The 14,997-nt window shown below is 39.9% G+C and overlaps 1 protein-coding gene across 2 annotated transcripts in view; it reads left to right on the forward strand.

Moving 5' to 3' along the window:
* Nucleotides 1–14,997, forward strand: part of celsr2 (cadherin, EGF LAG seven-pass G-type receptor 2) — a 337,925-nt gene that overhangs the window by 183,184 nt on the left and 139,744 nt on the right. For both annotated transcript variants that reach the window (XM_059950392.1, XM_059950393.1), the window contains exons 4-5: nt 9,133–9,248; nt 12,927–13,015. In XM_059950392.1, the coding sequence (XP_059806375.1) occupies nt 9,133–9,248; nt 12,927–13,015 (205 nt within the window). The remainder of the gene's footprint in view (nt 1–9,132; nt 9,249–12,926; nt 13,016–14,997) is intronic.

Here is a 14,997-nt window from a genome sequence, read left to right on the forward strand (position 1 = left end):
TAGGTTAATGACATTTCACTTGCATTAAAATCCAGTCTTAATTGGAGTCACATCTACTAATGTCAGAAGACTTGATCTAATGTTATTCATTTGGGTCATGATTTTATTCAACAGATTTGACTGTTGATCAAAGTAAATTAAGGAAATTAAATTAATTTGTTAGAGTTAGTTTTAGTGTATTTTTTTGTACATTTCAAGTGGTTCAATTTAATTTCAGACAGTGTATACAGAATACAGACTGAAATTTTTACTCTTCACAGACTTCCACAAAACAAGAAATCCCATAGAATGATGAAAATATCAGAACCATGAACCATGAACCATGAAGTCCCCCTCTCATAAGCAGCAGAAGCATTGACCCTCCCCTTCCCCCCATCCTTGCACCAGAAGAAGAACCATCACCCCCCCACCATGCAAGCAACAGCAAAAGCCCCCCAAAGAGACCTTGATCTAGTCCATCAAACTCTACAGTCTATAACACAGCACTTCAATATCTCAAACATGCTCTCTGTCTCTCTCTCCATCGAGGGAGACAGAGGTTGACTCTCCTGCAACAGCAAAAGTGGAGAGGAGCAAGTTGCCATTCCAATGTTACAATCTTCTGTATCGCTTCTCCAAACCCCCTGGCAAACATTTTGATGGAGAAAGGTACTTGCAGGAGCAATTGATTCAATAGGACAAAATTCCCTGAATGTAGACATTGTAAATAACATGTTTGCAACATGCTATTTCTCCTGGGTATGTTCATGTTATTTGGTTTATGAGATGTGCCCTGTTGTTTTATTATGGTTGTTGGCAAGGGTCTTTCGAAGAGCGACTGTGCATTGTTGGAATTACTTCTGATTATGAGAATTGTGGTGGTGTATGTGCTGTATGTCATTTAGGTCTCCAAAGCCAGCAAGAATATTTTATTCTTCCTTTTGCATCACCAAATCATTCAATCAGTGTCTTTTGTATATCATAAGGAAATAAATCTGAGCTCCATATGCAGCATATTTTATCTGTTGTATTTTCACTTTACCAAGGAGAAAACAAGAATGGTTAATTTCAGAAGACAGCTTTAATTTCCATTGGAGAAGCATTAAATGCCTTTGAATAGAGAAAATCAGCAGCTCCCCACTTCAAAGCTTGAGTTGATGTAATGTTGGGTAAGGATTTATTGCTGAAAGGAATAAGAGGAAGGATGTAGTCATTAAGGATTCTGTTTGATTGGCTTTAGAGTGAGTGCTTATGGCGCCAAACCTTACACGATGTGAATGCTTACGTCAAATTAGCGAACATAATCTCCTTGATTGTACATGTGTAAAGAAATAGCATGTTTCAAGCACTCAGTTTTATTTTTCAACATCTACATTCGGGGAATTTGTCCTATTGATTCTCATTACCTCCTGGTCTTGGTAAGCAAACAATTTCTGAATATTTATCCTCAGTTCCACCTGAACTGCATGCAGCTACTTGTTAGGCAGACAATTTCTTTTACATGCATACCATTTCTAGTCTTCAACTGATGTGAGGCCTGAAGTGAGACTAAAATTCAAAATTTTTCCTCTGGTATTTAGTTTAATGAACTGTGTTTAACTTGGGCTTTTGGCCCATCCAAAGCACCAGACTAAGAGTGGTTTTGATGTAAAAGCTGCATAGATTTGTATCCTGTGAAACAACACATTGAATCACCGTGATTTTGTTGAACAGTGGACTGGGCCTTAAGGCCTTTCTGACTCATTCCTGTTTGTTCATTTTCTGATTGAGTGTACCAACATTGAAACACTAATGACGTCCAAAAAAACCCCACAAATGCCGTTTGTGTCTAACTTAAGATATCTGTGCTTTTTCAATTGAATTACTTTGGATAATTAGGGAATTTGGTGTGTTAATTATGCAGAACTGGCAAATGCCTTGGCAGAAATTTAACGAAGAGTAAATGTTTTATTTGTCACAAGACCTAGACAATCCGAAAGAGGTGTTGGTGTTGCAGAAGAGAATGGACTATTACTTCAGTTTTACTTTAGCAAAAAAAAATCCCACTGCAGGGGTGCATTTCTCATGGATACCAAGGTGCTTGAGAATGTATTCAAAATTGCTGCTATTTGGATTAAGCAGATTTTCAACCACATAGCATAAAGTACAAACATGCTTTGAGATCTCTAGATTTGGATAGGAAAAGTCCATATTGAGCTACTAATTTGATAGCATAATTGATTCATCATCTGAGTTAGATGGGAGAGGTAGAAGGCATGGTGTGTGGGATGTAATTCAATCATCCTGTATTCAAAATGAAGTGCAATGTCTAAAATAAGCTCTTAGGATCTAACTAGAACAAAGTCAGGAAGTGCCAATCCTGTTATCAGCTGCAAAGCTTTGGAAAATTTTGCACAACCTCTGTGACAGAAACACCAAAGAGGCTGAGTTTCCACGCCATTATTCGTTGGGTGTAGGCTGATGTTCTTTGTGCTGCAGTAGATATGACAGAAACTAATGAGCTAACAGAGTGGAGTTGTGAGGAATGTTTATTTTTGTTAGATTTGTGTTTTTTAAAAAAGTGCCAGTCTTCAGAGTAAGTGCATTAAGATGCTTTAAATTTGCTGTGCCTGCACCAAGTAAATTCATGTACTCCTTGCACCTCTAATGCTGAATTTATTCATCATAAAGTTGCCAAGATAAAGGAACAATTGCCTGATTTTACACTTGCGCGTAAAACAGTTTGTGGAACTTAATAGGGTCTCCTGTTGACTAAAAAGGATCAGCAAATCTCCTGACTCAGTGGTTTAAATGAAGCAATCTTAAAAACACTGGAGAGTTTGTCGAAAGAGATGAGGCATATTATCATGAAATTGTTTGACCTTGATTTGAGAAGCAGATAACACGACAGGTTGAGTTTGTCACAGAAAAATATAAAAATGTTGAAGGAACACAGAAGCCATAGCCATTCTGTCAAACAAAGGCTGGGGATGTGAGTTTATTCCACCCATATGACTCATCAATGTAATGGTTAAACTGTGAGCTTCATTGCACAATTGAATTCAAATCAAGGATGATAAGCAGCAAAAGACTCAGTGAATAATATCATCATCTTAGAGCTTATTTCTAGAACCAGAGCTTATTGGCTGTCTTACTCATACTAATGGAGCTTGGTTTCTAAATACATCTGATTGGATGTGTCCTGAGTGACTTGCAAAAAGCTCTAGTTATTTAGTATGTCCCTTTTGAGAGTATTTGCCAGTTACATTAATTATTCTATATTAATCTCAGTTCCTCACAGTTAGTTACAGCGTCTGCAGACTTGAGCTCATTCACCACTCTACCACCCGTATCCCAGTTCACTGAGGCCCAACACCCTGATATGGCATTATATCTAAATTAATATTTTCATTCTTATTCTCCAATCTAAATAGCATCAAGGGCACACAGCATTTGAGAAGCAACATTCATGATATAAATATGCAGCAGTTAGTGACCACTTCTCCAGCTGGTCCAGATCCCACTGCAATCTTTGATGGTCTGCCTCGTTGTCCACTACACCCCCAATCTTGGTGTCATCTGCAAATTTGCTGTTTGAATTGATCACATTATCATTGATATAGATGACACAACAATGGACCCACCACCAATCCCTGCAGCACACCACTAGTCACAGACCTCCAGTGAAGAGGCAAATGACTACTACCACTCTCGAGCATCTTCCTCGAAGCCAATATCTAGTCCAGTTTACTACCTCATCTTGAACACCAAGTGACTAAACATTCTTGACCTACCTCCCATGTGGATCCTTGTCAAAGGCCTTGCTAAAGTCGATGCAGACAACATCCACTGCCTTGCCTTCATCAACTTTCCTGGTAACTTCATCAAAAAACTAAGACTGGTTAGACATGATCTAATATTTACAAAGACTATCACTACTCAGTTCCGGTCTATCCAAATATTTACATATCCGGTCCCTTAGAATACCTTCCATTAACTTTTCCACTACCTGGCTCACCAACCTATAATTTCCTGGCTTATTCTTTGAGCCTTTGTCAGAGAACAGAACAACATTAACTATCCTCCGGTACCTCACCTATGGCTAAGGATGTTTTTCATATCTCTGTTAGGACCCCTGCAATTTCTGCACGTGTCTCCCACAGGGTCTGAGGGAACATATTGTCAGGCCCTGGGGATTTATCCACCCTAACTTGCCTCAGGACAGCAGACACCTCCTCCTCTATGATCTGTATAGGGTTTATTACCTCACTGCTGTACTTCCTCCCATCTATAGACTGTGTGTCCATGTCCCTAGTAAATATAGATGCAAAAAATCCATTTAAAATCTTCCCCATCTCTTTCAGCTCCATGCATAGATTATGGCTGATCTTCCTGAACACCAAGAATGTCCCTTGCTATCCTTTTGCTCTTAATATATCTATAGAAGCCCTTAGGATTCTCCTTCCTCATGTCTGCTAGAGCAACCTCATGTCTTCTTTTAGCCCTCCTAATGTCCTTTTTAAATGTTCTTTGCATTTCTTATACCCCTCAAGTACCTCATTTATTCATACCTGCCTATACCTGCTATGCAACTCTTCCTTTCTCTTACTCATGGCTTTAATATCTTTTAAGAATTACAATTCCCTCAAGCTGTTACCATCAAAATTGGCCTTTCTTCAATTTAGAATCTCAACCTGAGGACCAGGCCTGTAACGTTCCACAAGGCCTATTTTTCTCCACAGTTACCTTGAAACTAATGGTATTTTGATCACTAGATGCAAAATGTTCCCTTTCTCAAACTTTGGTCACCTGCCCTGTTTCATTCCCTAATAGCAGATCTAGTATCACACTCTCTCTAGTTGATTAAAAAAAATTTCCTGAACACATTTGACAAATTCTATCCCATCTCTCCCTTTTACAGTATAGGAGTCCCAGTCAATATGTAAAAAGTTAAAGTTCCCTATCACAACCTTGCATTTCTTGCAACTGTTTGTGATCTCTCCACATAATTGCTCCCCTAAATCCTGCGGACTGTTGAGTGGCCTACAATGTAACCCCATTAATATGGTCATATGTTTCTTATCCCTCTGTTCTACCCATAAAGCTTCCAAAACCCCACTAGACAAGCTCTCCAGTCCGTCCAGACTGAGCACTGGCATGACGTTTTTCTTGAGTAGTAATGTACCACCTCCCCTTCAATCCTTTCCTGAAATTCACCTTGCATTGAAATATATGCCATCTTCTTGGTAGCATCGTTACATCCCACCTCAGGCCAGTGTAAGCAGGCTTGAGACGAACTGAGCAACAGTAGTGTATATGGATTTCAGTACGGTATTTGCCAAGGTACCCCATGTAAGGCTTATTGAGAAAGTAAGGAGGCATGGGATCCAAGGAGACATTGCTTTGTGGATCCAGAACTGGCTTGCCCACAGAAGGCAAAGAGTGGTTGTAGACAGGTTATATTCTGCATGGAGGTCGGTGACCAGTGGTGTGCCTCGGGGATCTGTTCTGGGGCCCTTACTCTTTGTGATTTTTATAAATGATCTGGATGAGGAAGTGGAAGGATGGGTTAGTAAGTTTGCTGATGATACAAAGGTTGGAGGTGTGGATAGTGTGGAGGGCTGTCAGAGGTTACAACGGGTCATTGATAGGATGCAATACTGAGTTGAGAAGTGGCAGGTGGAGTTCAACCCAGATAAATGTGAAGTGGTTCATTTTGGTAGGTCAAATATGATGGCAGAATATAGTATTAATAGTAAGACTCTTGGCAGTGTGGAGGATCAGAGGGATCTTGGGGTCCGAGTCCATAGGATGCTCAAAGCAGCTGTGCAGGTTGACGCTGTGGTTAAGAAGGCGTACGGTTTATTGGCCTTCATTAATCATGGAATTGAATTTAGGAGTGGAGAGGTAATGTTGCAGCTATATAGGACCCTGGTCAGACCCTACTTGGAGTACTGTGCTCAGTTCTGGTCACCTCACTGCAGGAAGGATGTGAAAGCCATAGAAAGGGTGCAGAGGAGATTTACAAGGATGTTGCCTGGATTGGGGAGCATGCCTTATGAGGATAGGTTGAGTGAACTCGGCCTTTTCTCCTTGGAGTGACGGAGGATGAGAGGTGACCTGATAGAGGTGTAGAAGATGATGAGAGGCATTGATCATTTGGATAGTCAGAGGCTTTTTCCCAGGGCTGAAATGGTTGCCACAAGAGGACACAGGCTTAAGGTGCTTGGAAGTAGGTGCAGAGGTGATGTCAGGGATAAGTTTTTTACTCAGAGAGTGGTGAGTGTGTGGAATGGGCTGCCGGCAACGATGGTGGAGGTGGACACAATAGGGTCTTTTAGGAGACTTTCGGATAGGTACATGGAGCTTACAAAAATAGAGGGCTATGGGGAATTCTAGTAAATGCTGAGGTAGGGACAAGTTTGGCACCTCTTGTGGGCCTAAGGGCCTGTATTGTGCTGTAGGTTTTCTATGTTTTTATGTTTTCTAACAGACATGAAACAGCTCATCCTGATTGATGCCTTCCCCATCATTATGGGGGATTTTAACCAGGCCAGCTTGAAAAAACCTCTAAGTAATTATCACCAACAAATCACTTATAGTACCAGAGGAGCCAACACACTGGACCCACTGTTACACCACCATCAAGGGTGCTCACCATGCTGTCCCACAGCCACACTTTGGAAAGTCTAATCCCCTGGCTGTATTTCTACTCCCTGAATACAGGCAGAGAATGATGACTGCAGTACCAGTAGCGAGGACCAAGAAAGTTTGGACAAGGGAGGAGCAGCAGTGCTTACTGGGACTGCTTTGAATTGGTGGACTGGATTGTATTCATGGATTCATCTTTGAATCTGGATGAGTACACCATAGCTGCCACTTCACTGAAACCTGTCTGGATGTGTGTGTACCTACGAGAACTTGCTGTACATCCCCAAATCAAAAGTCATAGGTAAACCAGGAGGTTCGTAATCTGCCGAGGGCTAGATCTGAAGCATTCAAGTTGGGTATCCCAGGCCTGTACAAGAAAACCAGGTACAACTTGCAGAGGGCTAGTTCAAGGGCTAAGAAACAATTCCAAACAAGGTTGGGGGCGAAATCGGACGCTTGTTAACTCTGGCAGGGTTTTCAGGCCATTACTTCCTATAAAGCGAAATCCAACATCATGAGCGTCTTTGATGCCCGCTTTGAAAGGGAGAATAATACTACAGCTATGCGGATCCCAGCAGCACCTGGTAACCCTGTGATCTCTGTCTCCGAGGCCAATACCAGGCTGTCTTTTCAAGAGGGTGAACCTTCACGAGGTGACGGGTTCCAATGTAGTACCTGGTAGGGCTCTGAAAACCTGTGCCAACCAACTGGTGGGGGTGTTCAAAGACATTTTCAATATCTCATTGTTACAATCGGAAGTTCTCACCTGCTTCAAAAGATCAACAATTATACCAGTACCCAGGAAGAGCAAGGTGAGCTGCCTTAATGACTATTGTCCAGTAGCACTTACATCTTCAGTGATGAAGTGTCTTGAGAGGTTGACTATGGCTGGAATTAGCTCCAGTATCAGCAAGGACTTGGACCACTGCAATTTGACTATCGCCACAGCAGATCTACATTGGACACGATCTTATTGGGTCTTCACGTGGTCCTGGACAATATAAATACCTATGTCAGGATGTTGTTTATTAACTATAGCTCAGCACTTAACACCATCATTCTGACAGTTCTGAATGAAAAGCTCCAGAATCTGGGCCTCTGTACCTCCATCTGTAACTGGATGCTCGACTTCCTAACCAGTAGACCACAATTTGTGTGGATCAGAATCTACACCTCCACCTCGCTGACAAACAACATTGGTCTCAGGGATGTGTGCTTAGCCCACTGCTCTACTCACTCTACATCCACAACTGTGTGGCTAGGCACAGCTCAAATGCTATCTGTAAGTTTGCTGATGATACAGCCATTGGTGGCAGAATTTCAGATGGTGACACATGGGTGTACAGGAATGAGATATGTCAGCAAGTTGAGTGATCCCAGCAACAACCTTGCACTCATTGTCAGTAAGACCAAAGAGCTGGTTGTTGATTTCAGAAAGGATAAGGCAATGGAACACATAGCAGTCCTCATAGAGGGATCAGAAGTGGAAAGAGTGAGCAATTTCAAGTTCCTGGGTGTCAGTATCTCTGAGGACCTAACCTGGGCCCAACAATGCAGCTATAAAGAAAGCATGACAGCGGCTATATTTCATAAAGAGTTTGAGAAGATTTTGTATGTTGCCAGAAACACTCAAATTTTTACAGATGCATTCTATCTGGCTGCTTCACAGTCTTGTCGGTGGGGGGCTGCTGGTGGGTTGCAATTGCACAGGATCGGAGTAAACTGCAGAGAGTTGTAAACATGGTTAACTCCATCATGAGCACTAGCCTATGTAGTATCCAGGACATCTTTAAGGAGTGATGCTTCAAAAAGCTGACGTCCATCATGAAGGACCCTCATCACCCAGGTCATGCCTCGTATTCATTGCTACCATCAGGAAGGAGATACAGAAGCCTAAAGGCACACACTCATTGATTCAGGAACAGCTTCTTCCCTCTGCTATCCAGTTTCTGAATGGACATTGAACCCATAAACACCACCTCACTACTTTATTATATCCATTTTTGCAAAACTTATTTAACTATTTTTTATATATACACATTTGCTGTAATTCTGTTTTTGCTATACCAGACCATGATGCAATTAGACAGGATCCTTTTAACAGTCTATCTGTGGGAGCTTGTTAAAGTGTTTGGTGATATGCTGAGCCTCTAACTTTCTAGCCTTACAGGTCCATTATCTTTGTTACCTCCTCCAACCACACATCCCTTTGAGATTCTGACACCAGTATATGTCCCTAACTGTGGAATTTTTCGCTTTCTTAATATCTACTACTTTGACTAGAATTTTAGCCACTACATCCAAGTGTGTCTCCATATCAACCTTTGTTTGTATCACTCTTTGGGATGCTATACTACATTGAAGATCCTATATAACTGCAAGTTATATTGTTTATATTTATGAGTATAAATTGAATCATTACTGACATTTTCATACATCAAAAATCTGTAAATCTAGAAGGGTTTTCTGTTCTTCTGCTTTCTCCCCAACACTTGGAATAAAAGAGAATGATTTCTTTTGCAGGTTTGCCACCAAGGAGAAAAATGCCTTGCTGCTGTACAATGGGCGTTTCAATGAGAAACATGACTTTATTGCCTTGGAGATTATTAATGAACAAGTTCAGTTAACATTTTCTGCTGGTAAGTTATTGTTTAGTACCTCTGTGGACTCTAGCTGCTGGATTTATGGTTTTATTGAGAGTTCTTAATTTAGGTCTTTGAAGTACTTTCCATCTAGCAGAAGTCAAAGTTGTACAGAATGTAAGCAGACTATTTGACCCACTATGTTCATGCTGAATAGCGGGCACTCTTCAGTATTAATCCCATCTTCCAGCACTTGACCTTTCAACCTTTCATCTGAACTCTACCTGCCACCTCCCCCTCCCCCTCTCTCTCCCTCTCCCCCCCTCCCCTCTCTCTCTCCCTCTCCCTCCTCCCCTCTCTCCCCCCCCCCCCTCTCTTGTCTCTCTCTCATTGCATTCTGGGTAGTCACCACTCTTTGGTGAGGAAAATCCCCCTCAGATATCCTGTGCGTGTGTTAAAGCTGATAGAAGTCTTGAGTTTTCTGCTAATAGTATATGAAATGAACTACACACCAGTGTTGGTAACGAATATGACCCTTTGTTTTCAAGTTCAAAGTAAATTTATTATCAAAGTACATATATGTCATCATCTACAATCCTGAGATTAATTTTCCTGTGGGCATACTCAAGAATCCTATAGAATAATAAGCATAACAGAATCAATAAAAGACCACCCAACTTGGACATTCAACCAAGCTGCTTGACATTAGCTTTGACCCAAGTATCCTCAATGCCTTCTGCCTATTTAATGCAAAATATTTTGCTCCAGGTTTTAACCATATATAACCATATAACAATTACAGCACGGAAACAGGCCATCTCGGCCCTTCTAGTCCGCGCTGAACGCTTACTCTCACCTAGTCCCACTGACCTGCACTCAGCCCATAACCCTCCATTCCTTTCCTGTCCATATACCAAACCAATTTTCTCTATCTTTCTTTGCAAAATAATACTTCATCAAAGTTGCCTTCGTTGGTCTGTGAATGAAGTGGTGATGTGTGGAGTGGAGGGGCCCAATGTAAACCTTTTGTTGATCCAGCAGAAGTGAAAAAGAAGATCCAACCACTTTCTTTTGTATAAAAGCGGACTGAACTGAATAAAGCTCCTCCTGCAGCAGTGTGCTTAGTCTGATACCAGCTAAGAATCACTTGGCACACTAGTGGTTTGTTATAAATATTTAAATTGCACATTAGCTGGCATCCACTTAGAGAATCGCTGTTGGCTGTAATTGATGCTGGTTTCTATCTCTGCTGAGCCTTTCCTTTTATACTCTTGGGGAGACATGACATGACAGTGAGAGACAGAGCATTTGCAGAGCCTGTACCCCGCAGACATGTATATATGGTTTATCTACCAATACATATTTTGTGAATCACCTGCTCGTACAAATGGTGCAAAATCCCAATTTTAAATATGACTGCGAGCACCTTTGCTGTCAGAGGAAGATGTCATTAGGTCAAAAGTAGTAAAAATAATTTTTGTCAAATGAATTGCCAGTTACACACTTTTTAAAAAGGATAATGCCAAAGTTCCTTCACAAAGATATTTGTACCCACTTTCTTCCTTCCTTAAATTAACTTTAGTTTTCAAGGAAGCAATTTAGTGAAAGTAATTGAGCAACTAAATGAGGTGCAGTCCTATTGTGTTAGACCATAAGACATAGGAGCACAATTAGGCCATTTGGCCTATTGAGTATGTTCTGCCATTTCATAATAGCTGGTCCAATTTTCCTCTCAGCCACAATTTCCTGCCTTCTCCCCGTATCCCTTCAAGCTCTGAGCAATCACGAATCTATCAACCTCTGCCTTAAATATACATAAAGGCTTGGCCTCCACAGCTGCCAATGGCAAAGAATTTTGCAGATTCACCACCCACCCTCTGGCTAAAGAAATTACTTTTCATCTCTGTTCTAAAAGGACACCCCTCTATTCTGAGACTGTGTCCTCTGGTTTTAGACTCTCCCACCATAGGAAATATCCACTCCACATCCACTCTATAGCTTTCAATGAGGTCACCTCTTATTCTTCTGAATTCTAGTGCATACAGGCTCAAAGCCATCAGATGCTCTTCATATGACCAGCTATTCAATCCTGTGATAGTCTGTGAAATGGCAGGTTTAAATCTATGGAGTGATAAATATGCTTGAAAACATGCACCAACAGGGTCAAGGACATTTTTACCTGCACTTCATTTTCTTTGTAACCATAACGTGATATCCTGGATTCTGTTATTGCTTTTGGCTTGTACTACCTTGACGTAATCGAGCTCTGAAATGATCTTCTATATGTATGGCATGCAGGGTTTCTCACTGTATCTCGGTACATGTGACAGTAATAAACAAATTGCCAATTTTCGAGAGGGAAATTGTTCCTGATGCATTCTGTTGCTTCCAGATTATTATTGATAATATCTTAGTGTAACAGTGTTGAAAGCAATAATGTTAAATTCCTGTCAACTGGACAATTTTAGCTGAAGAGGATTCTGGTTAATTGGGCCATCAGTTAATCAGGCTGCCACTTATTTGGAACAACTCTTAAAGAACAAAAGCAAATCAAGAAAATAGCTGGGATTCCCTTAGTTTATTTGGGGTATTGTGCCACCTAATTGGGGCAGGAGACTACTGCTGAATGTTGTGTGGCCATTAGACACCACACCATGTTTAGCATGAGCAGTTTTTAACTAGTGTGTTTGTGTTCAAAAAACAGTGACTTTTGTTGCTGACAGTTGGCAAGTATTAAACAGTAAGGAAGTTCCAAACTGTTTTGCTCATTGTGGTTCCAAGCATACAGCCTTGGCAATGCCAGAAACTGCTGGGAGAGAAAATGAAATTATTTCACTACTTCAACAAGTCAAGAACTATGAAAAATTTGAAGGTATCAACAATGATCTTGAATGCTATAATGAAAGTGAAGATTTGAAGGATGCAATCATTGAAAGGACTCTTTGGAGGCAGTCCATTATCTGCACTTGGGTTTGAACTGATTTTGTACATTTGTAATAAATCAAAGCAGCACGTCAATATTCAATGAATGAATTTATCCGTTGACAACTATTAGGAACGAAAACACAGTTTTATACTACTGTAGTAGTTTTGGTAGTGTGCTAATTTATTCTGTATTTCTTTTAAATACTTAGTTATTCAGTTAAATGGCAGTTTGTCCTTTTTTATATATTTTTAAACTATTTTCATGAGCCTTTGACTAATTGGGGAGGCTGCTTAATTGGGCCAAAATGTACAGATTCTGATGTGTCCAAATTAACCAAGATCCACTGTTTTCACCTATTTACATTGTTCACATTGATTTTTAGGAGCTTGTCTGCTGATTTTACAAATAGCATATTCTGGTCTAATTAGTTAGATGCTGCCCACTGTTCAACCATTTCGCCATTCCAAAATTTACTTGGTGCTCTAAGGACCTCTGAGGTAGCTTTATGCACTATATGGTGTTATTTTTGAGTTATTATAGAAGGGTAATGCCTGTAACTGTGATAGAATTTCATGCTAGATTGCATTCCTGGTGGAAGAATAGTTTACAACATAATCAGCAGTATGGTCTTTGGTGGATGCTGATTCAAAGTTGGATCATGCTCAGCTGTGACCAACTTTCCAAGTGTATATCCGACCAACTGTCCCGTCTCTGGACAAACAAAGGGAAAGGAGAGCGAGTATCAGGAGAATACGTGTATCACTCTCTTTGCTAGAAATGCTAATTGTAGCTGCTTTCCTTCCAAACAGGTGAGTCAACTACACTGGTAACACCCTACATCCCTGGAGGTGTGAGTGATGGAATGTGGCACACGGTCCAACTGCAGTACTACAATAAGGTGAGGAAACAATTGTTCAGTTTCATCATGTAATGCTTGTGAAAACTGGACATCTTTGCATTCTCTTCACTGTTGCTTCAGAATAGAGGCATGCACTCTGCTTGGCTGAAGGAACTCAGTTACTGCAGCCCTCATAATAATGAAATATGCGGGTATGTTTGTGTGTGTGATTGATATAGATAGATATATATATTTGCTTATTGCACCTCTCCATAAATGGTCAGATTTATATTCCAGTTTTGATTCAAATTTCAATTTGATTTATTTGACAGATTTTCTTTCTTTTCTTTTTCAATCTTTTTATTAATATCAACATATTGAAAATAACAGATGTTGATACAGAATTATTGGGATTACATTGTTAATAGTTGAATATTGGGATTACATTGTTAATACATGAATATATACTCAATTGGTACAAGGGAATTAAGTCTCCCAAAATCATACAAAATACAACTATAATGTACACAAAGCAAAGAAAATTGGAATAAGAATAAGAAAAAAGAAAAAAAAGAAAAAAATTTATATATATCCCAAAAAAACTAATCTGATTAGTTTGACAGATTTTCAAGAAGCACAAATAATTTTACATTCTTCTAACTCCCTGTACTTGATATGCATTGACTGTTTATAGTATAAACTTTACACCAAACAGGTTATATGGTTAACTTCAGAGCTACTTCTATACTTACTTTCGTGAGATGCTAAAGATATTGGCTCCTGATCTATTGGGGCCTCATATACATTAGTCCTGAAAGGCCCTTTCCACAGAGGCAAAGACCTCAGCCAGGAAGACCCAATTAAACCAAAAGAAACAATAGCCAAGCTTGTCAATGTACTAATCTTATAATATACAGTAGTTGGATTGGGAACACGGAGCCTGCTGTGATGTGGCAATTGTGTAGGAGCATGGAATTCAGCTGAAGGGTCAGCCACACTTTTGATGAATGGCAGAGCAGACTCAAAAAGGTCAATTGGCCCATCCCAGCTTTTATTTCTTCCTGTGTTTTACTGTTCTTGAACCTCTGTGTTTGGTATTTGGTTTGCTTCAATAATTCTGTTGCAAATTTGCCTGAGATTATTTTTGTATTGATTCATTTTTTTAATGAAGATATTTGGTCAAATACTTAGTTTTTCAGATTTTTAAAATTTACTCTTAATTAATAGAATTCTCTTCTTAATATTCACTTTCCACTTCCCATGATGTTTGGTGTAGTGGGATCTTTCTCTGCAATCTCTTGCTTTGGGCACTGTTCAACTCAGGAGCCGTTGGTTAACGAGGAAGGGTCCATTGCATAAAAAAAGATGGGAACCCTTGGTTTAGCTGTACTGTGTTTTTTTCCCTGTGTTCTTGAACAGCTCCTTGTGCTATGCTCAGCCTGTGTTTCCTTAGTGTTTTGCTTATTATTTGTACTATATCAGATAATTCATAATGTTAGTGTCTCTATTTACCTCTTTTTATAGAAATTATCCTTCCTGTCATGTGTAATAGGAGGAGGAAATTCATGCTTTGTGTATAATGGTTATTCAATTGGGCTTGCTGTGTGTAATTTATTATGTAATTGTTATTTAATTTCCTTACCAATGGATTACATCACAAGCTAATTTTGCCAGATGCACAGGACAGGGACCATTACTCAATTTCTTGTCTCGTGATAATTACCCTTTAAAAATGACCATCAGTTACAGTTTAAGATGATTCAAATGTTACTCTGTATTGCCATATCCAGTTAATTCTGCAAGTCATAATCAGGGTATGAATGTTCATTCTACGAATTTCCTTGCTGTTGGAGTGTTCGATTTTTTATAACAAATAGGAGCTGAGATGTGAATATTTGGCTGTGTGAGTTGATTGCTATGAGCTACAGTAGGTTTGAAGTTTTCGTTTCTTCACTGAAAGATGAGGACTATGTCTAAGGGAAAAGAATGTTGGTTTATGAATATTATCAAACAAAGAGCACAGCAATTGGTGCGTAAAATGT

The sequence above is a fragment of the Hypanus sabinus genome, chromosome 25 (genome assembly GCF_030144855.1).
Source record: "Hypanus sabinus isolate sHypSab1 chromosome 25, sHypSab1.hap1, whole genome shotgun sequence".
Lineage (NCBI taxonomy): Eukaryota > Metazoa > Chordata > Chondrichthyes > Myliobatiformes > Dasyatidae > Hypanus > Hypanus sabinus.